Below are 24829 nucleotides of genomic sequence, written 5' to 3'. Positions count from 1 at the left end.
AGAGGAGAGATGGAGGAGAAAGAAGTTGGGAAGAATGGAGAGAAGAAGGGAGAGAAGGGGAAAGGAGAGGAAAGAGGGAAGACAGAGAGAAGGAAGATGGGAAGAATGGAGAGAAGAAGGGAGAGATGGGGAAAGGGGAGAAGAGTTAGGGAAGATGGAGAAGGAAGAAGGGGAGAGTGGAGAGAACGGAGAGAAGAGAGGAAGAGGAGAAAGTTGGGGAGACAGGGAGAAAGAAGATAGGAAAAATGGAGAGGAAGGAGAGAAGAGGGGAGAGATGGAGGAGGAGAAAGAAGAGGTTGGGGACACAGGGAGGAGAAGGAAGGGGGGAAGAATGGAGAGGAGAGAGAGAAAATAATAATGATGATGATGGCATTTGTTAAGCGCTTATTATGTGCCAGGCACTGCAGATAGAAGCAAATGGAGTCGGAGACAGTCCTTGCCCCACGTGAGGCTCGCAGTCTCAATCCCCATTTTACCGACGAGAGAACTGAGGCACAGAGAAGTCAAGCGACTTTGCCCAGAGAGGAACGGAGAGATGGCGAGAGAAGGAGAAAAAGAGTCGAGGAGACAGGGAGGAGAAGGAAGGCAGGGGAGGAATGGAGAGAAGAGAGAGAAAAGAGGGAAGGTGAAAGAAAAGACGGGGGAGGCGGAGAAGGGAGATGGGAAGAACGGAGAGAAGAGGCGAGAGAGGGAGATGGAGAAAAAGAGGGAAGACAGAGAGAAGGAAGGCGGGAAGAATGGAGAGGTCGGAGAGAAGGGAGAGATGGCGAGAGAGGAGAAAGAAGATGATGACATTTGTTAAGCGCTTACTATGTGCCAAGCACTGTTCTAAGCGCTGGGGGAGATACAAGGTCATCATGTGGGGCTCACAGTCTTCATCCCCATCTTACCCCTGAGGTCACTGAGGCCCAGAGAAGTGAAGTGATTTGCCCAAGGTCACCTGGCTGATGAATGGCGGAGGCGGGATTAGAACCCACGACCTCTGACTCCTAAGCCCGGGCTCTTGCCGCTAAGCCACGCTGCTTCTGAGTTAGGGAAGAGAGGGAGGAGAAGGAAGAGATGGAGAGACGGAGGGGAGAGAGGAGCGGGAACGGGAAGAGAGAGAGGCAGCGGGGAGGAAAAGAGGGAAAACCAGCTCCTTGTGGGCAGGGAATTTATTGGTGCATCACCCCCTCCCAGCGCTTAGTACAGTGCTCCGCACACAGGAAGAGCTCAATAAACACCACCTCCACCTCTTTCCCCCCAGCCCCTCCACCTCCTCTTTGTTAAGCGCCGAAGGTCTTTGTTAAGCGCTTACTAGGTGCGAGGCACTGTACTGACCACCGGGGTAGATACAGGCAAATCGGGTCGGACCCAATCCCCGTCCCCCGTGGGGCTCCCGGTCTCCATCCCCATTTCCCAGACGAGGGAACTGAGGCCCGGAGAAGTAAAGTGACTTGCCCAGGGTCACAGAGCAGAGCAGATAAGATCAGAGAAGCAGCGGGGCCTCAGTGGAAAGAGCCCGGGCTTGGGAGTCGGGGGTCATGAGTTCGAATCCCACCTCTGCCACTTGTCAGCTGTGTGACCGTGGGCAAGTCACAACGTCTCTGTGCCTCAGTTACCTCATCTGGAAAATGGGGATTACCTGTGAGCCTCACGTGGGACAACCCGATGACCCCGGATCTCCCCCAGCGCTTAGAACAGTGCTCTAGGCACATAGTAAGCGCTTAACAAATACCAACATTATTTATTATTATTAAGTGGTAGATGAATCTCCAACTCCCCCGCCCCCATCCACCAGACCGTGGCTCCACTCACCGTCCAAGCCCTCCAAAAAAACCCCCCACCTCCTCCAGGAGGTCCTCCCTGGTTAATCTCCATCACCGCCCCGCCAACCACCGCACCACAACTCTGCGCAACGTCCAAGCCTTCCTAAAAAACAACAACCCACCTCCTCCGGGAGGCCTTCCTGCCTCAGAGGAGCAGCGTGGCGCAGTGGAAAGAGCACGGGCTTTGGAGTCAGGGCTCATGAGTTCAAATCCCAGCTCTGCCACTTGTCAGCTGTGTGACTCTGGGCAAGTCACTTAACTTCTCTGTGCCTCAGTTCCCTCATCTGTAAAATGGGGATTAAGACTGTGAGCCCCACGTGGGACAACCTGATTCCCCTGTGTTTACCCCAGCGCTTAGAACAGTGCTCTGCACATAGTAAGCGCTTAACAAATACCAACATTATTATTATTATTACCCCAGGACCCGGACACGGACGACCTCCTCACCGTCTCCCGTTCACGCCCATCCCGCCGTCGACCCCCGGGGCCACGTCCTCCCGCCGTCCCCGAACGCCCTCCCTCCTCACCTCCGCCAAACTCACTCTCTTCCCCTCTTCAAAGCCCTACACCTCCTCCGGGAGGCCTTCCCGGACTGAGCTTCCCCTTTTCCCTCTGCTCCCCCTCAGCACTGTGCTCGTTTGTATATATTATTTATCACCCTATTTATTTCCTTCATGAGGTGTCCATCCCCTTGATTCTATTTACGGTGATGACGTTGTCTTGTTTTTCGTTCTGTTCTGCTCCGCCGTCCGTCTCCCCCGATTAGACCGTGAGCCCGTCGTCGGGCAGGGACGGTCTCTATCTGTTGCCCGATTGTCCATTCCAAGCGCTTAGTCCAGTGCTCCGCACATAGCGCCCGGTAAATACTACCGAATGAATGAATGGCGGCTAGAGCCCGGGCCCGGGAGTCGGAAGGACCCGGGTTCTCATCCCGGCTTCGCCGTTTGTCTGCTGTGGGACCTTGGGCCGGTCACTTCGCTTCTCTGGGCCTCCGTAACCTCCTCTGCTTCTCTTAGAGACGTGAAGTGAACCCCGGGCTCTTTCCCTTTAGGCCACGCTCTAAGACGAGCGAAATGACTGGCCCAAGGTCACCCGGCAGACAGGTGGCGGAGCCGGGATGAGAACCCGGGTCCCTCGACTCCCAGCCCCGGCCTCTTTCCACTTGGCCATTGCTATTGTTCTCGTCTGTCCGTCTCCCCCGATTAGACCGTAAGCCCGTCAGAGGGCAGGGACCGTCTCTATCTGTTACCGATACGTCCATTCCAAGCGCTTAGTACAGTGCTCTGCACATAGCAAGCGCTCAATAAATACTACTGACCGAACGAACGCTTCCCTAAGACGAGTGAAGGGACTTACCCGAGGTCTCCGAGCAGGCCGAGCCGGGATGAGAAGCCAGGTCCTCTGACTCCCAGGCCTGGGCTCTCTCTGCTAGGCCGCGCTGCTTCTCTAAGAGAAGCGACTCGACCGAGGTCACCCGGCAGACGAGGAGCCGGAATTAGAACCCAGGTCCTTCTGACTCCCAGATCCGGGTTCCATCCATTAGGCCGCGTTGCTTCTCCTTTTTTTATCAATACCACGTACTCCCCACCACCTCCTGACACTCTGAGGTGCGACTATCTTGATTCTATTTATTGCTATTGTTCTTGTCTGGCTCCCCCGATTAGACCGTAAGCCCGTCAGTGGGCTGGGACCGTCTCTGTCTGTTGCCGATTTGTCCATTCCAAGCGCTTAGTACAGTGCTCTGCACATAGTAAGCGCTCAATAAATACTATTGAATGAATGAATGAATGAATGACAACCAGGGACGCACCTGAAGGAATCATTTCATTCATTTAATAGTATCTATTGAGCGCTTACTATGTGCAGAGCACTGTACTAAGCGCTCGGAATGGACAAAGCGGCAACAGATAGAGACAGTCCCTGCCCTTGACGGGCTTACAGTCTCATCGCCCCCCTCCCAACCCCACGGCACTTTCATTCATTCGTTCAATAGTATTTACTGAGCGCTCATTTCAAGCGCTTAGTACAGTGCTCTGCACATAGTAAATGCTCAATAAATACTATTGAATGAATGAATGTGCCAGGCACTGTACTAAGCACTGGAGTGGATCCAGGTAAATCGGCTTGGACACGGTCCCCGTCCCACGCGGGGCTCGCGGTCTCCATCCCCATTTGACAGATGAAGTAAACGAAGCACAGAGAAGTGAAACGACTTACCCAAGGTCACCCAGCAGACAGGCGGCGGAGCCGGAGGAGACCCCCCCCCGGGATCTTCGGACTTCCAAGCCCGGCTTCTATCGACCCGGCTGCTTCTCTACAGTGCTCTGCACACGGTTGGCGCTCCATAAACGCGGCGGAATGACCGAAGGAATGAACGAAAGAAAGACTCGCACGCGCGACTGGAGGAGAAGATGACTTTATTCAGCATCGCCGCCGTGGAAGACTATTTTCTCTGCCGGAGGCAAGTGGGACAAATCCTTGAAATCCCGCCCTCCTCCCCATTCTCCCCTTCCCTGCCCTGTTGGTCGGTGAGACTGGGCAGGGACCAGCCCTGGCCAGTCCAGACCAGTCCAGACCGGGACAAAAATCCCGGAGCCCCCCCGTTGGGGACAAGGAAAGGGGCGGGACGATGGTCTAGTCCCTCGGCCCTATCCCGGTGGGAAAACCTTCCGTTTGAGCCCGGGGCCAAAGGAATAATAATAATAATAATAATAATGATGTCGGTATTTAAGCGCTTACTGTGCGCAGAGCACCGTTCTAAGCGCTGGCGGAGATACGGGGTCATCAGGCTCCCAGTCTTCATCCCCATTTTCCAGATGAGGTCACTGAGGCACAGAGAAGTGAAGTGACTCACGGTCACCCGGCTGCCAAGTGGCAGAGCCGGGATTCGAACCCGTGACCTCTGACTCCCCAGCCCGGGGTCTTGCCACCGAGCCGCGCTGAGCCCGGAGGCGGGGGACTGACCGCCTTGGCCCTCCCGGGGAGTCGGGGGGAGGCCCGTACGCGTGCACGTGTGCGTACACGCGTGCGTGAGTGTGAGGGGATGAATACCGTGGGGGGCGGGGGGCGGGAGAGAATAATGAAGATGGTGACATTTGTTAAGCGCTTACTACGTGCCAGGCACCGTATTAAGCACCGGGGTGGAGACGAGACAATCAGGAGAACGTGTGACGGGGAGGGAAACGGAGGGCAAAGGTGGGAGGCGGTGTGGCCTAGAGGAAAGAGCCGGGGGCTGGGAGTCAGAGGACCTGGGTTCTCATCCGAGCTCCGCCACTTGTCTGCTGAGAGACCTCGGGAAAGTCATTCCACCCGTCTTAAAGAAGCAGCGCGGCCTCAGTGATGACCTTGGGAAAGTCACTTCACCCGTCTTAAAGAAGCAGCGCGGCCTTGGAGGAAAGAACCCCGGGCTGGGAGTCGGAGGACCGGGCTTCTCATCCCGGCTCCGCCGCTGTGGGACCTCGATGGGGTCGCTTCACTTCCCGGGGCCTCAGTGACCTCACGCGGGAAATGGGGATGGAGACCGTGAGCCCCAAGTGGGTGGGATGGGGATTGGGTCCAACCTGATTAGCCAGCGCTCAATACAGCGAAGCGCTGAACAAATACCGTTAAAAAAAAAATCGGAGGGAGGGGGAAGAGGATCGATGGGCGCAAGTGGGGTTCGGACGATGGGCGCGCGCGAGGGACGGACGCGTGCTCGTGGGGATGGGCGCGTGCGCGGGAATGGCCCAACGTGCGGGAGGATTGTGTTTTCCCCGGCGCTCAGTCCAGTGCTCTGCACCCAGAAAGCGCTCAGTAAATACCACTGAACGACTGGGGGCGGACGGGCGCGCACGCGGACGAGCGTCCGTGGTCTCCGTTCCGGCGGTCAGCGGGTCGGCCTTCCGGGAAAACCGACCGTCGCGACGGGAAGGCCCCGCTCCGGGTCGGCGGGGAGCGGGCTCGGCCGAGGACCCCCCTGCAAATGAGACGGGGCGGTGACGCCGACGGGCCGGACCCCGCCGGGACCCCCGGGACTCGCCCCCCGCCCTCTACGGCCCCCTCCCTCGGCTCCGCGGGCCGGAGGTTTCGGCGGGAGGGGGGGGGGGCGGTCCCGGGGCCGAGAGGGAGAGAGGGGCCCGAAGCCTCGCTCTTCCGCGACATCCGCGGGGCGGATCCGGGGTCGCACCCGGTCCCCGTCGCCCGTCTTCATCCCCCTTTTGCGGATGGGGTGACTGAGGCCCAGAGAGGTGACGCGGGTGGCCCGAGGTCACCGGCGGACAAGGGGCGGAGCAGGGATTATGAACCCACGTCCTCCGACTCCCAAGCCACGCTTAGGCCCAGGCCACTTCCCTCCTCTGGGCCTCAGTTCCCTCTTCCGTCCAAGGGAGATGAAGCCCGTGAGCCCCACCCGATGACCTCCCCTCTCCCCCGGCGCTTGGAACAGTGCTCGGCACAGAGCGAGCGCCGAACAAATAACACCATTATCTTTAGCGTTAAGTGGAATAGACAAGAGACGATCCCCGCCCACGGCGGGCCTCCGGGCTAGAGGGGGGTTTCCCGAGCCCGGAAGGTCGGAGGGCTGAATCGTCGGGGGGTGGGGGGGGACCAGCCGGGGGTGGGGGCGGGCGCATCTCCTCGGTGGACGTGGGCCGCACTCCTGTTCCTGCTGAACTGAGCCAGTGGGTCAACGAGAACTGATATCAGCTCAGTAGGCACTGGAGGGTCAGTCCGATTCCGCGGACCCAGGCGTCCCCTCCGCCCCCCGCGCCCTCCACGCTCGCAGCGCGCACCCGTCAGCTCCTCGTCACCCGGGGTCGCCTCTCTGCTACCGGACTCTCCCCCGGCGCTCGGCGCGGGGGGAGCGCTCGACAGATAATGACGACGACGACGACGTCCGTCGAGCGCCGGGGAGAGCCGAGGTCATCGGGTTGGCCCCCCGGGGGGCCCCCGGTCTCCATCCCCGTTTCCCAGAGGAGGTCCCCGAGGCCCAGAGAAGGGAAGCGACCGGCCCCGGGCGTCGCAGGGATCAGAACCCACCGCCTCCGAACCCCCCGGCCCCGGCTCTACCCGCTGAGCCGCGCGGCTACTACCGGCCGACTGCTGCGGGTCGGGGGACGGGTCTGTTTTCTGGTTTTACCGGCCTCTCCCCGCTCACCCCGCCGCGCCGCCCCACCGCCCGCCGCCCGCCGCGGGCATCGATGGAGGCCTCCGTCCGCGCCGTCCGTCCCCTTCTCTGCGGGCGCAGAACTTAGCCACTGTGAACAAAGAGTCCAGCAATCACTGTTCACCAATCAGCTAAGCTCTGCGCCGCGACAGAGAGACAGAGAGACGGCCTTCCGTCGGCGGGCCCGGGGGTCCGGGCCGCGGCGGCCGTGGGAGGGCGGCGGGGGGCGGTCCCGGATGCGTGGTTATCCCTGGCAATGTGATTTTTCTCTTAAGTCACAAATCAGCATGCCAGGAACCCAGGCAGCCGGGCCGGGATCGATCGCGGGGGGGGTCCAGGGGGGAGGGGGGTCTCGCGGAGGGCAGGGCCGCGGGCCACCGCCGGGTCCGTGGCGGGTCGCCACCCCGGGGCCCGTCTTGATGCCGGGATGACCCGGAGCGACCGGTAGGAAGTCTCGCGGGGAGCAGGAGCGCGGGATGGGAAGCGTCGGCGGAGCGGGAGAGGCCGGCGGGAAGTCTGGGGGGGGAGCAGGAATGCAGGATGGGAAGTCTGGGGGGAGCGGGAGTGGGAGTGCCAGGATGGGAAGTCTGGGGGGAGCGGGAGTGTAGGATGGTGGGAAGTCTGGGGGGAGTGGGAGCGACCGGCAGGAAGTCTCGGGGGGAGCAGGAGTACGGGATGGGAAGTGCGGGGGGGAGCGGGAGAGGCCGGCGGGAAGTCTCGGGGGGAGCAGGAATGCAGGATGGGAAGTTTGGGGGGAGCGGGAGTGGCCGGCGGGAAGTCTCGGGGGGAGCAGGAGTGCAGGATGGGAAGTCTTGGGGGAGCGGGAGCGTAAGACGGGAAGTCTGGGGGGAGCGGGAGAGGCCGGCGGCAAGTCTGGGGGGGAGCAAGAGTGGGGGACGGGAAGTCCGGGGGGGACCGGGAGCGGCAAACGGGAAGTCCGCGGGGAGCGGGAGCGGAGGGCGGGAAGTCTGGTGGGGAGTGGGGATGGGAAGTTTGCGAGGAGCGCCGGAGAAGAAGTTTCGGGGGAGGAAGTCCGTGGGGAGGGGAGGGCGGGGAATCGGTGGGAAGGAGGAGCGGCGGAGGTGGGAAGCTTGAGGGCGGGGGAGGGCGGGAGTGGCAGAGGGCGGGAAATCGGGGGGGGGGGGGCGGGGAACAGGAGCGGTGGGTGGAGAGCTTGGGCGAGCAGGAGCGCCGGGGGGCGCGGGAAGGGGGTGGTCCCGGCGCGGTGAGACTCGCCTCGTCCTCAGAAGATCATGTGGGCGACCAGGCTGGCCAGGGCGGGATCCATGTGCCTCCTGAGCTGGCGGAAGCAGCGTCGTGCCAGGGCCTGCTGCTTGGCGTCCTCGCCCACCATCAGCTCCGCGTACAGGTACACGCCCAGCGCCTGAGGGGGACAGGCTCCGTCTGGGCCGCCGCCAAACAGCCCACGCTGGACCGCGGGGACAGTTTAGCGCAGCGCTTCGCACCCCGAAAGCGCCCGAGAGAGACCACCGAGAAGAAGAACTCCTCCGCGGGCGACCGCGGGGTTCGTTAAGCGCTCGCTCTGTGCCGGGCACCGGGTCGAAGGGTCGGGGTGGAGGCTAGGCCGTCCCGCTCCCCCAGCGCTCGGTACCTTGCTCCTCGAAGGCCGGGCGCCCGACAGACACCACCGACTCGTTCCGTCGAATCTACCGAGCGCTTACCGTGCGCGGAGCGCTGTGCCGAGCGCTCGGGAGAGGACGGCGCAACGAGAGACGGACGCATCCCCCGCCGACGCCGAGCCGCCCCTCTAAACACCGGCCGAACGAATCCCTCCGGCTGAGGGACCGAATCCCTCCGAACACCTAGCGCGGTGCTCTGCACAGGGTAGGCCGTCAGGTCCGTGAGGGCGGGAGCCGTCTACTAACCCTAGCGTCCTTTTCTCAACGCTCGGCACGGTGCCCCGCACGCGGCAGACTGTCGGCCGACCGCGAGCGGGGACGGCGTCTACCGACTTTACCGTGCTCTCCCCGGCGCTCAGCACAGTGCTCCGCACACGAAAGACTGTCAGCTCCCTGATGGCGGGGGCTGTCGACTAACTCCTCCGTGCCCTCCCCGGCGCTCGACACGGTGCTCTGCACACACTGTCGGCTCCCCGAGGGCAGGAACAGTCTACTAACTCTACTCTGCCCTCCCCGGCGCTCAGCACAGTGCTCTGCGCGGGCTTGGGAGTCAGAGGTCGTGGGTTCTGATCCCGGCGCCGCCACCCGTCTGCCGGGTGACCTCGGGCCTCGGCCCCCTCATTGGTAAAACCGGGCTGGGGAGCGTGAGCCCCACGCGGCACAGGGACCCGCGTCCGACCCGATGACCTTGTATCTACCCCAGCGTTTAGAAGAGTGCTCGGCATCTACCTTCACAAATCCCATCATTATTTTTTATTATCGTATAGTAGACGCCCCCAGGAGGCTGCCCCCCAGGAGCCGGACCGGCGGGTGGGCTCCCCGGGCCGCCTCTGGAGGGTAGCATCCGCCCCCCGCCCCCAGGGACTGTCTCTATCTGTTGCCGATCTGTCCATTCCAAGCGCTTAGTACAGTGCTCTGCACATAGTAAGCGCTCAATAAACACTGTTGAATGAGTGAATGAGACCCCCCTCCGGCGCGGCGCACCTGATGCTTCCGGAGGAAACGCTCCACGTCTCCGTAGGCCTCCACGTGCCTGTGCTTCACCACCAGCTCACACCAGCGATGGACCACCTGCGGGCGACAAACGAGGGGGTCTTCAGGGGTCACGGTCTGGGGACGTGGGGGGTCTGGGGGTCAGAGCCTGGGGGACGCGGGGGTCTTCGGGGGTCGGGGCCCGGGGACGTGTGTGTCTCGGGGTCGGAGCCCGGGGACGTGGGGGTCTCGGGGGTCGGAGTCCGGGGACGTGGGGGTCACGGGGGTCGGAGCCCGGGGGATGGGGGGGGTCTCAGGGATCAGGGCCCGGGGACGTGGGGGTCTCGGGGGTCAGAGTCCGGGGACGTGGGGGTCCTGGGGTCGGAGCCCGGGGACGTGGGGGGTCTCGGGGTCGGAGTCCGGGGACGTGGGGGGTCTCGGGGGGCGGAGCCCGGGGACGTGGGGGTCTCGGGGGGCGGAGCCCGGGGACGTGGGGGTCTCGGGGGTCGGAGCCTCAGTGACCTCATCTGTCAAATGGGGATTAAGACTGTGAGCCCCACGTGAGACGACCTGACTACCTTCTATCTACACCAGGGCTTAGAACAGTGCGTGGCACATAGTAAGCTCTTAACCAATACCATCATCATTATTATTATTATTCTAATCCTGGCTCCACCACTCGACTGCATGGTGCCCTTGGACGAGGCGCTTCACTTCTCTGGACCTCAGTGCCCTCATCTGAAAAATGGGGATGAAGACGGTGAGCCCCACAGGGGACAACCTGACGACCCTGGATCTACCCCAGCGCTTAGAACAGTGCCTGGCATGGAGTAAGCACTTAGCAAATACCATAATATAATAATAACAATGATGGTATTTGTTAAGCACTTACTACACGCCAACCAATGTTCTAAGCGCTGCATTATTATTATTATTATTATTATTAATAAAGCCCAGATACATGGGGGCCTTGGGGGCCAGATTCTGGGTAAATGGGGCCGCAGGGGGTCAGAGTCCGGATATATGGCCGCCTCGGAGGTCAGAGTTCAGATATATGAGGCCTCAGGGGTCAGAGTCCGGATATATGGGGATCTAGGAGGACAGGATTCAGATCTGTGGGGCCTCAGGGGCCAGAGTCCAGATAAATGGCCACCTTGGGGGTCAGAGTCTGGATATCTGGCCCCCTCGGGGGTGGGAGTCCAGATATGTGGCTGCCTGGGGTCAGAGTCCACATATGTGGCCACCTCGGGGGTCAGAGTCCGGATACGTGGCCGCCTCGGGGTCCAGAGTCTGAATATATGGGGGCCTCGGAGGTCAGAGTTCAGATACATGGGGCCTCGGGGGTCAGAGACCTGATATACGGCCCCCTCGGGGGTCAGAGTCCGGACATACGGCCGCCTCGGGGGTCAGAGTCCGGACACACGGCCTCCTCGGGGGTCAGAATCCGGATACACGGCCGCCTCGGAGGTCAGAGCTCAGCTATATGGGGCCTCGGGGGTCAGAGTCTGGATATATAGGGGCGTCGGGGGTCAGAGTTCGGATATATGGAGCCTCGGGGGTCAGAGTTCAGGTTTACAGGGGCCTTGCGGGTCAGCTCCTCGAGAGCCGGGATCGTGTCTCCTAATTCCTTTGTTCTCTCCCCAGGGCTCAGCACAGTGCTCTGCACACAGTAGACCGTCAGCTCCTAGAGGGCAGGGATCACGTCTACCGACTCCTCTGGCCTCTCCCCAGCGCTCAGCACAGTGCTCTGCGTACAGTAGAACGTAAGCTCTTCCCGTGGGCGGCGAACCTGTCTCCCAGCATGGCCCGGCGGGTAGAACCTGGGGCTGGGAGTCAGAAGGTCCTGGGTTCTAATCCCCGCTCCTCCCCTTGTCTGCTGGGTGACCTTGGGCGAGTCACTTCACTTCTCTGGGCCTCATCTGGAAAACGTACTAAGCACCGGGGTGAATACGAGTGTGTCGGGTCGGACCCGGTCCCCGTCCCCCGTGGGGCTCACCGTCTTCATCCCCGTTTGACAGATGAGGGAACCGAGGCCCGGAGAAGTGAGGTGACTTGCCCGAGGTCACCCCGCAGACGGGGGGCGGAGGCGGGATTAGAACCCACCACCGCTGAGTCCCGGGCCCGGGCCCCACTGGGAAATTTCACTAGAGAGTCGGTCACATAACCTCTAGACCGTCAGCTCGTTGTGGGCGGGGAGTGTGGCTGGTGATTCTTCTACTGTCCTCTCCCAAACGCTCAGTACAGTGCTCCTAGGCGCTCAGTAAAGTCATTCCTTCATTCGATGGCATTTACTGAGCCCTCACCGTCCGTGTGCCGGGCCCTGTACTGAGCATCTGGGAAAAGACGATCCGACAAAAACCGGACCCATTCCCCGCCCACGACGAGCCGACAGCCTAGAGGTCATCTGACAGACTACTGAGCTCTCCCAAGCGCTCAGCACAGCGCCCCGCGCCCGGGAAGCGCTCAACAAAGACCGAATGAGCGAATCCGAGCCGACGACCGGAGCGGCCCCCGCCGAGCGCTCAGTAAGTACCGCCGAAAGGATCGGTAGCCGCCCCGCGCCCCCGCTGACCTCGGCGTCCCGCTGGCGCAGTCGGTAGGTCTGTTGGAGGCGCCGCAGGGTGCCGCCCTTCAAGGTCGCCGCCTCCTCCTCCAGCAAGCCCTCCAGGAGTAACAGCACCTGGTCCGCGAGCAGCTGGAACAGAGACGGGCTTTGATGGGGCCGCGGCGCAGCGGCAGGCCCTCCCGGGGTCTCGTCCCGGCGCCGCCGCGTGTCCGCCGCGTCACCCTGGGTGGGTCGCTTGACCGCTCTGGGCCTCGGTGACCTCCTCTGGGAAACGGGGACGGGGGCCGCGGGCCCCACGGGGGGGACGACCCGATGAGCCGGGATCCCAGTGAGCGCCGAACAGATACTATCGCTGTTATTGTTATTAGAGAAGCGGCGGGGCTCGGGGGCAAGAGGCCGGGCTTGGGAGTCAGCGGTCGTGGGTTCGAATCCCGGCTCTGCCCCTCGTCAGCTGTGGGACCGTGGGCAAGTCACTTCTCTGGGCCTCAGTGACCTCATCTGGAAAATGGGGATGAAGACTGGGAGCCTCAGGTGGGACAACTCTCCCAGCACTTAGAACAGTGCTCTGCACATAGTAAGCGCTTAACAAATACCAACGTTCTTCTTCTTCTCTGGGCCTCGGTGATCCCATCTGTCAAACGGGGATGAAGACCGTGAGCCCCACGGGAGACAACCCGATCACCTTGAATCCCCCTTCCAGCGCTTAGAACAGAGCCTTGCACGTAGTAAGCGCTTCACAAATGCCATCGTTATCATCATTCCCATAAATGCGGCTGAATGAACGAACAAAGTGACTGGCCCGAGGTCACCCAGCAGACGGGCGGCAGGGAATGGATGCCCAGGTCCGGGCTCTCTCCGCTAGGCCGCCCCTCTTCGAACCCGGGCCCCTCCCGGGCTCCAGGACAAAGCGGGGTTGGGGGGAGGGCGGGGGGATCCCCGTCATTCCCGCCCCGGGGACGGGGGAGACGGCGGGGGCCGGGGTTGGGGGGGAGGGATGGAGGCTTACAATCCGGCTGTTGTTCTCTCGGGCTCTGGGAGCGAGTCTCTCCCGGCTCCGCCTGTCTCTGGTTGTCCCGGCGCGGCCGGGGCTAGCGGCCGCCGGCCCCCGGTAGCCCCGCCGGCCCCGGGCCGGGCGGACGGAGCCGAGCCAGCGGCCTCCTGGCTGGGGGTCCGGGCGCCGCAAACCCCCTCCCGGCGCCCGCCCGACGCCCCCCTTTCCCGCCCCACGCTTTGTTTCCTTCCTCCCTCCAAAGGCGAGCGGATTTCTAATAACAATCATGGACTTCGGAAAGCGCTTACTATGTGCTGAGCACTGATCTAAGCGCTGGGGGGGATGCGGGGTCATCAGATTATCCCCCGTGGGGCTCCCATTTTTTAATCCCCATTTTTACAGAGGAGGTAACAGGGAAGTGAAGTGCCTTGCCCGAGGTCACACAGCAGACAAGCGGCGGAGTCGGGATCAGAACCCACGACCTCTGACTCCCAAGCCCGGGCTCTTTCCGCTGAGCCACGCTGCTTCTCAAGCGCTTACTCTGTGCAGAGCACTGTACTGAGCACTTGGAAAGTACAACTGGGCAACAGAGAGAGAGAAACCAGCCCTACCTGATGGGCTCACGGTCGAGGAGCAGCGTGGCTCAGTGGAAAGAGCTCCGGCTTGGGAGTCGGGGGTCATGGGTTCGAATCCCCGCTCCGCCACTCGGCAGCTGTGTGACTTTGGGCCAGTCACTTCACTTCTCTGGGCCTCAGTGACCTCATCTGTCAAATGGGGATGAAGACCGTGAGCCTCAAGTGGGACGATCTGATGACCCTGTCTCTACCCCAGCGCTTAGAACAGCGCTCGGCACGTAGTGAGCGCTTAACAAATATCAACATTAAATTCGAAGGGGGAGACGGACAACGAAACAAAACATTCTTTTGTTCACGGTGGTCGTCGGCCGCTTCCTCGGGGCCGGGCACTGCACTAAGCGCTCAGAACAACGCTTGGCACGTAGTAAGCGCTTAACCAATACCAACATTACCGCTAAGCGCCGGGGCGGAGCCCAGCCAATCGGGTCGGACGCGGCCCCTGTCCCACGCGGGGCTCACGGTCTCCATCCCCGTTTCACGGATGAGGAAACCGAGGCCCGGAGAAGGGAGGTGACCCGCCCGAGGTGGCGGAGCCGGGCTTCCAATTCCACCCACCCCGCCCTCCGGTCCCCGATTAACCGCGACCCACCCCCCTTTCCTGTCCCCGGTCTGTCTCACTGCTATCTCCGTTAAGCACTTGCCGGGCGCCGGGCGCCGTACTGAGCGCTGGGCGGACACGAGAATGATGGGATCGTACCAAGTCCCCGCCCCACCCGGCGCTCACACCCCACTGTACGGACGAGGGAACCGAGGTGCGGAGAAGTGAACCGACTTGCCCAAGGTCACACGACAGGCAGGGGACGGAGCGGGGATTAGAACCCAGGTCTTCTGACTCCCCAGCCCGGCCCGCGCTGCTTCCGCTCTCCCTCCCTCAATCGACCCACCTCCCCGGCGCTTAGTACGGTGTCTGGCACCTAGGAAGTCCTTAATACCATTAAATAAAAAAAGGAAGAGGGAGAGAGCAGGCCGGGCTGCGGGGAGGGGGGGACAGGGGAGTGAAGGCCTTGTTCTGTGGGAGGGACCAGACAGAGGGTGAACTGTGTGGGCGCCTCCCCACCCCCCACTCATCCAACGGGGCCTTCCTCCCGGGCCATGCTCGAAGAGAAAATCCGGCCCCGCCCTCCACATTCTTCCTCTCCTCCTCCTCCTCCTCCTCCTCCTCTTCTTCCCCCCTCCTGTCTTCCTCCTCCTCCTCCTCCTCCTCCTCCTTGTCCTCCTCCTCCTCCTGTCTTTTTCTTCCTCCTCCTCCTCCTCCTCTCCCTCCTTCTCCATAGTCCTCTCCTTTCTCTCTCTGCCTCCTCCTCCTCCTCTCTGTAGTCCTCTCCTTCCTCCTCCTCCTCCTTGTCCTCTCCCTCTCCTCCTCTTCCCCACCCTTCTCTCTCTCTCCTCCTCCTCCTCTTCATCCTCGCCCTCCTTGTTCTCTCCCTCCTCTTCCTCCTCTCTCTCCTCCTCCTCCTCTTCATCGTCATCCTCCTTGTTCTCTCTCTCCTCCTCCTCTCTGTAGTCCTCTCCTTCCTCCTCCTCCTCCTTGTCCTCTCCCTCTCCTCCTCTTCCCCACCCTTCTCTCTCTCCTCCTCCTCCTCTTCATCCTCGTCCTCCTGGTCCTCTCCTTCCTCCTCTCCCTCTCCCTCCTCTCTCTCCTCCCCCTCGTTGTTCTGTCCCTCCTCCTCCTCCTCTCTGTAGTCCTCTCCTTCCTCCTTTCCCTCTTCCTCCTCCTCTCCTCGTCTTCCTTGTTCTCTCCCTCCTCCTCCCCCTCTCTGTAGTCTCCCTCCTCCTCCTCCTCGTCCTTCTTTTTCTCTCCCCCTCCTCCTCCTGTCCTCTCCCTCCTCCTCCTGTCGTCCTCTCCACCCTCCTTTCCCTCTTCTTCCTCCTCCTCTCGTCTTCCTTGTTCTCTCCCTCCTCCTCCTCCTCGTCCTCCTTTTTCTCTCCCCCTCCTCTTCTTCATCCTCTCCCTCCTCCTCCTCCGTAGTTTTCTCCTTCCTCCTCTCCCTCCTCCTCCTGTCCTCTCCCTCCTCCTCCTCTCTGTCATCCTCTCCTCCCTCCTTTCCCTCTTCTTCCTCCTCTCATCTTCCTTGCTCTCTCCCTCCTCCTTCTCGTCCTCCTTTTTCTCTCCCCCTCCTCCTCTTCATCCTCTCCCTCCTCCTCCATAGTTCTCTCCTTCCTCCTCTCCCTCCTCTCTCTCCTCCCCTCCTCTTCATCCTCCCCCCTCCTTGTTGTCTCCCTCCTCCTCCTCCTCTCTGTAGTCCTCTCCTTCCTCCTTTCCCTCTTCCTCCTCCTCTCCTCGCCTTCCTTGTTCTCTCCCTCCTTCTCCTCCTCTCTGTAGCCTCCCTCCTCCTCATTCTCTCCCTCCTCCTCCTCCTCCTCCTCTGTAATCCTCTCCTTCCTCCTCTTCCTCCTCCCTCCTTCTTCTTCTCTGCTCCTCCTCATCCTTCTCCTCCCCCTCATCTTTCCCATCCTCGTCCTCGTCCTCCTCCTCCCCAGAAGTTTGTTTCTCCCAGGCCAGCCCCAGCTGGTTCCCAGGTGGGAGCGGGCCGCGGCGGCGATGCCCGGCGGGGAGATTCTTCCGCCGCCGCCGCCCCCGATCCCCCCTCGCATTCCAGAGAGCCCCCCCTTCCTCCCTCCTCCCCTTCCCGGTCTCTCGGGTGGAACGGAGCGGATTAGCCACCTCGGGGGGAACGGCCCGCCGCCACCTGGCTCTCCGCGGCCTCTCCGAGAGCCGGGGGCCTGGTGGGTCTTCGCTCGTTCCTTCGGCCCCGTTTACTGAGCGCTCGCCGGGTGCGGAGCACCGGACTAAGCGCTGGGGAGAGGACGACGGGGCGATGAAGAGAGACGATCCCCGCGGGAGTCTAGGCGGGAGAGGTGGGGGCTGGGGAGAGGCCCGGCCACAGACCCCCGAGAGAGGAGACTTGGAGCGCCTTGCTCAACTTCTCCGGGCCTCGGTTTCCTCCCTCTCTCTTCTTCTAGTATTTATTAAGCCCCTACTATGCGCCAGGCACCGTACTAAGCACTGGGGTGGACGCAAGGGAATCGGGTCGGACCCAGTCCCCGTCGCGGTCTTAATCCCCGTTTTACGGATGAGGGAACTGAGGCCCGGAGAGGCGAAGCGACTCGCCCGAGGTCGCCCCGCAGACAGGTGGCAGAGCCGGGATTAGAACCCAGGTCCCCCTGACGCCCCAGCCCGCCACCCACTAGGCCGCGCCGCTTCTCCGAGACGAGTGAAGTGACCGGCCCAAGGTCACACGGCGGCAGACCAGGGGGAGAGCCGGGATTAGAACCCAGCTCCTCCTGGCTCCCGGGCCCAGACTCGATCCACTAGGCCGTGCCGCTTCTCTGGGAGAAGTGAAGTGACCGGCCCAAGGTCACACGGCGGCAGACAAGGGGGAGAGCCGGGATTAGAACCCAGCTCCTCCTGGCTCCCGGGCCCAGACTCTATCTACTAGGCCGCGCCGCTTCTCTGGGAGAAGTGAAATGACCTGCCCAGGGTCAAACGGCGGCAGACAAGTGGCGGAGTCGGGATTAGAACCCAGGTCCTACCGATCCCCGGGCCCGGACGCCATCCACTAGGCCGCGCCGCTCCTCTACGACGAGTGAAGGGACCGGCCCAGAGTCACCCAACAGCCGACAAGCGGGGAGAGCCGGGATTAGAAGCCGGGTCCTCCTGCCTCCCGGGCCCGGGCTCTAACCACCAGGCCGCCCTGCTTCCTCCCCGACCCCGGCCGTTTTCGCCGCGGCGGGGGGGCCCCCTCTCCCCCAGCGCTCAGTCCGGTGTCCGGCACACCGAAAGCGCTTCGCAGACACCGTCGTCCTTCGGGCCGACGTCCTCATACCCTCCCCCGGCGCCCGGCAAGCCCTCCCGAATCAATGGCCGCTACTCGCCGAGCGCTCTCCGGGGGCAGGGCACTGGACCGAGCGCTCTCCCGATAGAGAACACCGCCGTCATCATCGCGATCGGCACAAAGCCGGGCCCCTGTGGGATTCCAGCTCGGGATTTGGGGAGGGGGGTGGGCGGAGGTCATTCCCGGCGGGGACGTGACCCCGGGTGGGCCTAGCGACGGGCAGAGGGTCCCCCCGGAACCCCCTCCCCCCCCCCCCCCTTACCCCGTTATCGCCCCGGGATCGGATCCTCGACGGCGGCCCGGGTCCGGACGAGGCGCCGCCGTCCGCCGCCCCCCGCGCCTCCCCCGGCCCCCCGGCACACACCCCCCGGCCCGGAGAAACACGTACGCACACGGACACGTCCCTGCGCAAGTCCGTACACGCGTGTCCGGCCGGCCCCCTCTCTCCCGCACCCGGAGAGAGCCGACTCTTCCCAAAAATGGTGAAGAGATCCTCGGCGGGGCCGCCCTCTCTCCCGACGGGATGCTGGGCTATATTTGTCCACGGGACTCCGGGCGAGGGTTGTCTGGGCGGAGGGAGGGCGGAGGGGTCGGCGGGGGCCGGGGGGCCTCCGGGACACCGGGGCTCGGAGGCGGGCGAGGGCCCGGGTCGGAACCGAAGCCGTCCGACCTCTCCGAGTTCTAACAACAATCGCCGTGGTACTCGTTCCTGAGGACGATGATGTTTGGTAAGCGCTTACTATGTCCTAAGCGCTGGGCGGGGAGGGACGAGGTCACCAGGTCGTCCCGCGCGGGGCTCACGGCCCTCGCCCCCGTTTCGCAGAAGAGGTCACAGACGGCGGCCGGCCCGGGGTGGCAGAGCAGACAAGCGGCGGAGCCGGGATTAGAACCCACGTCCTCTGACTCCCAAGCCCCGCCCCGCTGCCTCTGTGCGCGTGGAGCGCTCGCTACGTGCCGGGCGCCGTCCTCAGCGCTGGGCGGAGCGGGGCCCGCGGGCGGATCGGACCCGGCCCCCGGCCCCCGGGGGGCTCACGGTCTTCCTCCCCGTTTTACGGATGAGGGGACTGAGGCCCAGAGAAGGGAAAAGACTCACCCGGGGTCACCCGGCAGACGCGCGGCGGAGCCGGGATGAGCACCCGGGTCCTCCCGACTCCCAGCCCGGGCTCTACCCACCTCCCCCGCGTTCCCTCCTCGGGAAAACGGGAAGCCGGCGAGCCCCCCGCGGGACCGCCCCGCTTACCTCCTGTCTACCCCGGTGCTCACAACGGCGCTCGGCTCGCGGGAAGCGCTCAACGAGTACCGCAGTCATTCTCAGTCGATCGCATTTCCGGAGCGCTCGCTCTAGGCAGGGCACCGTGGCTCCGCGGCAAGAGCCCGGCCTCGATGATGACGTCGGTATTCGTTAAGCGCTCGCTAGGTGCCGAGCGCCGTCCTAAGCGCGGGGGGAGATCCGGGCGTCCCCCGTGAGGCTCCCGGGCTTCATCCCCATCTTCCAGATGAGGTCACTGAGGCGCCGAGAAGTCAAGCCAGTTGCCCCAGGTGGCGGGGGCGGGATCGGAACCCACGACCTCCGAGCCCCGGCTCCTGCCACCGAGCCGCGCTGCCTCTGCGGCTTGGGAGCCGGAGGTCGTGGGCTCCGATCCCGGCTCCGCCGCTTACCTCTCGGACCCGGGGCGAGTCACTTCGCTCCGCCTCGGTTCCCTCCTCTGTCAACTGGGGACGGAGACCGCGGGGCCCACGGGGGACGACCCGACGTCCCCCGCAGCGCTTAGAACGGTGCTCGGCGCACAGTAAGCGCTTACCCAATTCCATCATTATCGTTGTTATTCTCACTAAGGGCTTGGAAGAGCACGACGCAACGGAGTTGGGAGATCTGTTCCCCGCTCGGGATGAGCTGACGGTGGAGAGGGAGAGACAGACGTGGAGATAAATCAATAATTTATGGCTATGGACATAAGTGGCGTGGGGCGGAGGGAGGGGGGATGTTAAGTGCTTAAAAGGGACGGATCCAAGAGCATCATCAAACCCACGGCGGCTGGATCGCTTCCCCGACGCCCCCAAATCACGATCCCGGTACTCGTCAAGCGCCCATTCTGGGCCGGGCACCGTACTGAGCGCTGGGATGGATCCAGGCGAACGGGGGTGGACCCGGTCCCCGTCCCCCGCGGGGCTCGCCGTCTCCAGCCCCGTTTTCCGGATGAGGGCAGAGAGGCGAAGCGACTCGCCCAAGGTCACGCGGCGGACGGGTGGCGGAGCCGGGACTGGAACCCGTGACCTTCTGACTCCCGGGCCCGGGATCCACCCACTACCTCACCCACGCGCCCCAAATCACGCGTGCTCCGCGGCCTGGGGGGATCGAGGCTCCCCCTCGGCCGGGCCGATCGATCCGTCGATCGATCGTATTCATCGGGCGCTCAGAGGGCTCGCAGGACGCTGTACTAAGCGCCTGGGGGAGTCCGAGTAATGAGAGACGGGCACATTCCCCGCCCACAGCGAGCTGCCGGTCCCCGTCGACGGAGGTCGAGGGTTCGGATCCCGGGGATTAGCGCACCCGGGGACGACGATCAAGAAAGAGCCCTAGGACGCTCGGGACGCGGGGGCGGCGTCTCACCCTCGGCCGGACCCCCGGACCGGAAAGACCCCCGAGCCGAACGGGGGGCCCGCCCGTCGGACCCCGGAAATCCTGGCCGGGGCGGGGCCTCGCCGCCAGGCGCTCGATAAATAGGAACGAATGAATTCATTCGTTCGTTCACTCCATTTCTATTTATTATTAATAGTGGTGGCATTTGTTGAGCGCTGACTATGTGCAGAGCGCTGTACTAACCGCTCGGAATGGACAATTCGGCGACAAAGGGCGCCGATCGACGTCAGAGGCTCGGGTTAGCGTCTCCCCCCGAAGCGCTCGGTACGGCGCCGGGCGCGGAGTAAGCGCTTCACAAATACCCCCTTAATTATCAGGATGCGGGACGGGGCCCGCGTCCAACCGGAGGATCTCGCCCCTCCCCCGGCGCTCAGCCCAGTGCCCGGCACGTAGTAAGCGCTTCACCTAACAGGGAGGCAGCACGGCGCAGTGGACAGAGCACGGACCCGGGGGGGGTCAGTAGGTCACGGGTTCGAATCCTGACTCCGCCGCTTGTCCGCTGTGTGACCGTGGGCGAGTCACTTCGCTTCTCTGGGCCTCAGTTCCCTCCTCTGTCCAACGGGGATGAAGAATAGTGTAGTTATCGTTAACAAATGCCCCAGTCAAGAGCCCGGGCTCGGGAGTCAGAAGTCATGGGTTCGAATCCCAGCCCTGCCGCCTGTCCGCTGTGTGACTGCGGGCGGGTCACTTCACTTCTCTGCGCCTCGGTTCCCTCGTCTGTAAAACGGGGATGAAGACCGTGAGCCCCACGTGGGACGACCCGATTCCCCCGTGTCTACCCCGGCGCTTAGAACGGTGCTCTGCCCGTAGTAAGCGCTTAACGGATACCAACATTATTATTATTATTATTATTATTATTGTTCTCTGGGCCTCAGTTCCCTCATCTGGAAAATGGCGATGAAGACGTGAGACAACCCGATGACCCCGTATCACCCCAGCGCTTAGAACAGGGCTCGGCACACAGTAAGCGCTTAACAGATACTATAATTATTAGTAACAAATACCCCAGTCGTTATTAGGACGCGGGACGGGGCCCGCGCCCAACCGGAGGATCTCGCCTCTCCCCCGGCGCTCGGTCCAGCGCCCGGCCACGTAGTCGGCGCTCGACCAACGCCACGGGAGGCCGCGGAAAAACCAAGCCGCCAAAAACGACCCCTCCTTTAAATTCGCCCCTGTCCCCTCCCGCTCCACCACGCGCCGTCGACCGATTAGCCGGAGGCCGAACCCCCCGGCTTCCCACGGAGCGGAGAGCGCGCGGCCGCTCCGGCGTGGAAAAAGATACGGGAAACGGCCGATGTTTTTAGGGCCGACCCGGTTTGCCTTCCGTGGCAACGGCGACAACAGTCTGAAGGACAGACGGGGGCCCGTCCGCTCCGAGATCCGGAGAAGAACCTAACCCGTCTCACCGCGACGGTCCCGCCCCGGGGAGGGGGGGAGGCGTTCCGGAATTCCGGCTCCTTCCCTCCGGCCCCCACGCGGCGACGAGGGCTGTACTGAGCGCCGGGGAGGAGCCCGGAGGAGCGGGTGGGCCACGGTCCCCGGCCCCCGGGCTACCGGACCGCTGATCGTCACGGTTCTGGTAGCGGTTCGTTCGCTCTGTCGTCGTTACGGAGCGCGTGCTCTGTACTAAGCGCTCGGAAGGTACCATTCGGCCCCCGACGGAGACCGTCCCTACCCGGCACGGTCTAGAGGTTAGGCGCTTACTAGGTGCCAAGCGTCGTTCTAAGCGCCGGGGCGGGGATGATGATAATACTAATGTGGGTATCTGTTAAGCGCTTACTAGGTGCAGAGCACTGTTCTAAGCGCTGGGGTAGGTCCAGGGGAATCAGGTCGTCCCAGGTGAGGCTCACGGTTAATCCCCGTTTTACAGACGAGGTCACTGGGGCCCAGAGAAGTGAAGCGACTCGCCCACGGTCACACAGCTGCCAGGCGGCGGAGCCGGGATCCGAACCCGTGACCCCTGACTCCCGAGCCCGGGCTCTTTCCGCCGAGCCGCGCTGCTTCTCATCGGGTCACGGGGCTCACGGGCTTCATCCCCATTTTCCAGATGGGGCGACTGAGGCGCGGAGAAGCCAAGCGACTCGCCGGAGGTCCCTCGGCAGACGGGCGGCGGGGCGGGGATTAGAACCCACGACCTTCGGACTCCCGGGCCCGGGCTCCGACCATTAGGCCGCGCTGCTCCCGCGCGCGGGGCACTGTACTGAGCGCCTGGGAGGGGACGATAGAATAACAAGCAGCGGGGCTCGGCGGAAAGAGCCCGGGGTTGGGAGTCAGAGGTCGTGGGTTCGAATCCCAGCCCCCGCCGCTCGCCAGCCGGGTGACCGTGGGCGAGTCGCTTCGCTTCTCCGGGCCTCAGCGACCTCATCCGTCAAACGGGGACGAAGACCGGGAGCCTCCCGTGGGACGACCCGACGACCCCGTCTCTCCCCCGGCGCTTAGAACGGCGCTCGGCACATAGTGAGCGCTTAACAGATACCGACATTATCATTATTCCAAACGGACACATTCCCTGCCCGCCTCGACCTACCGCCCCTGGGGGGAGAGAGACGCGAGGAGAAGCCGAGAACAGAGAAGCAGCGTGGCTCAGCGGGAAGTGCCCGGGCTCGGGAGTCGGAGGTCATGGGTTCGAATCCCGCCCCCCGCCACTTGTCAGCTACGGGACTGGGGGCGAGTCCCTTGGCTTCTCCGTGCCTCAGTTCCCTCATCTGTAAAATGGGGACGGAGACCGGGAGCTCCGCGTGGGACAACCCGATGACCCTGTATCTCCCCCAGCGCTTAGAACGGTGCTGGGCACATAGGAAGCGCTTCACAAACACCATCGTCATTATTAAAAGAAACGGATAACGGTGGATCCGGACCTGAGTGCCGTGGGGCCGAGGGAGGGGGACGCGGCGGGGGGCGGGAGAGAAATTCTAACAGCGATCACCGATAACGACGGTATTCGCTCAGCGCTTACTCTGCGCCGGCCGCCGTACTAAGCGCCGGGGCGGCTCCACGCAAATCGAGTCGGACGCGGGGCCCCTCCCTCCATCCCCATTTCGATAACAGTGATGACGTCGGCATTCGATCAGCGCTTCCTAAGCGCAGAGCACTGTCCTAAGCGCCGGGGGAGACGCGGGGTCCTTACGTGGGGCTCCCGGTCTTCATCCCCATTTTCCAGAGGAGGTCACTGAGGCCCGGAGAAGCGAGGTGACTCGCCCACGGTCACCCGGCAGACGGGTCATCGGGCCCCGCAAGCGGAATCTGGGGCTCCCGGCCGCATCGGGGGGCTACGAGCGGGCCGGGGGTCACGTCCGTCTCATCGGGGGGCCGCCTCCAAGCCGTCGTCGGGCGGGGACGGTCTCTCCCCGTTGCCCGACCGTCCACGCCCAGCGCTCAGTCCAGTGCTCCGCGCGGAGTCGGCGCTCGATCGACAACTGCCGAACGACAGAAATAGGGACCGCGGGGCCGGCCCGAGATGCCCGCCCCAGCCTCCCGTCCGGATGCCGCCCCGCTGCCCGCGTCGTTTTCCGCCAGAAACGTGCGGGACGCGGCAGCCCGCTCCTCGAGAAGCTCCCGCCGTGGCCCACCCGGCTCCGTATCCAACCGAACCCCCCCGGCCGTGGGCTTTGAAGCCGTCCGCCGGCCGGCCCCCCCCATCCTACCTCGCCTCGCTTCTCTCCTCCTCCGTCCCGCCCGCGACGCTCCGATCCCACAGACGACGCCCCTCCCCGCCTTCCGAGGCTTACCGGAGGCCCGCCTCCTCCCGGAGGCCCTCCCGGGCTACGCCCCCGCTCTTCCCGCTCCCTTCCGCCTCGCCCCGACGCGCTCCCTTCGCTCTTCCCCGGGCCCCACCCCGCTTCTAATGTCCGGGTCTCTCATTTTATGTATTCGCACTGAGGTCTGCCTCCCCCGTCTCGACGGTCGGCCCCTGACGGGCGGAGGGCGTCACCGTTTATCGCCGAATCGTACCCCGCTGCGCCCGGCAGGCGCTTAATAAATAGGAGCGAACGGCGGGCAGGCCCGCCGGGTTAGAGGAGGTCCTTTTTCCCCCGCCAAGTCTCTTTTCAGAAAGCTCAGGCTCGCCGTGGGCAGGAACTAATAATAGTAACGTTGGTACTTGTTAAGCCGAGCACTGCGCTAAGCGCTGGGGGAGATGGGGTCGAATCCCGGCTCCGCCAGCCGGCGGCTGCGTGACCGCGGGCGAGTCGCCTCACGTCTCTGGGCCTCGGTTCCCTCATCTGGAAAATGGGGACGCAGACCGTGAGCTCCGCGTGGGACGACCCGATGACCCCGTACCTCCCCCAGCGCTTAGAACGGTGCCCGGCACCTAGGAAGCGCTTAACGGATCCCAACGTCATTAAACACAGCCAGCTGCGAGAAGCAGTGCGGCCTGGTGGGGAGAGCCCGGAGCCGGGGAGTCGGACGGTCCCGGGTTCCAATCCCGGCTCCGCCGCCCGTCGGCTGGGTGACCCTGGGCGAGTCGTTTCTCTTCTCCGGGCCTCAGTTCCCTCCTCTGTCAAACGGGGACGGCGACTGTGGGGGCCGGGGTCCAACCCCACCTCCCTCCCAGAGCTCGGCCCGGTGGCCGGCGCCACGTTGGTATCTGTGACGCGCT

At 63.4% G+C, this 24829-nt stretch overlaps 1 protein-coding gene and 3 non-coding genes across 4 annotated transcripts in view; all 4 read right to left on the bottom strand.

Moving 5' to 3' along the window:
* Positions 1–5372: 5372 nt before the first annotated feature.
* LOC103167493 (aminopeptidase O (putative)) overlaps positions 5373–24829 on the bottom strand; it is a 100825-nt gene continuing 81368 nt past the window's right edge. Inside the window, exons 13-16 of the mRNA XM_039910758.1 lie at positions 12136–12258; positions 9576–9662; positions 8188–8335; positions 5373–5763 (exon numbers count right to left, since the gene is read on the bottom strand). Of these exons, the coding sequence (XP_039766692.1) occupies positions 8195–8335; positions 9576–9662; positions 12136–12258 (351 nt within the window). The 3' untranslated portion in view covers positions 5373–5763; positions 8188–8194. The remainder of the gene's footprint in view (positions 5764–8187; positions 8336–9575; positions 9663–12135; positions 12259–24829) is intronic.
* Positions 6434–6517, bottom strand: MIR24-1 (microRNA mir-24-1). Its single transcript, NR_034716.1, has one exon. It is a non-coding gene; the product is annotated as a microRNA mir-24-1 (primary transcript).
* Positions 7004–7120, bottom strand: MIR27B (microRNA mir-27b). Its single transcript, NR_034717.1, has one exon. It is a non-coding gene; the product is annotated as a microRNA mir-27b (primary transcript).
* MIR23B (microRNA mir-23b) lies at positions 7168–7276 on the bottom strand. The gene has a single exon (NR_034718.1). It is a non-coding gene; the product is annotated as a microRNA mir-23b (primary transcript).

Source organism: Ornithorhynchus anatinus, chromosome X5 (genome assembly GCF_004115215.2).
Source record: "Ornithorhynchus anatinus isolate Pmale09 chromosome X5, mOrnAna1.pri.v4, whole genome shotgun sequence".
In the NCBI taxonomy this organism is placed as follows: domain Eukaryota; kingdom Metazoa; phylum Chordata; class Mammalia; order Monotremata; family Ornithorhynchidae; genus Ornithorhynchus; species Ornithorhynchus anatinus.
The sequence above is the reverse complement of the archived record's forward strand: the minus strand, read 5'-3'. Positions and strand labels throughout refer to the sequence as shown.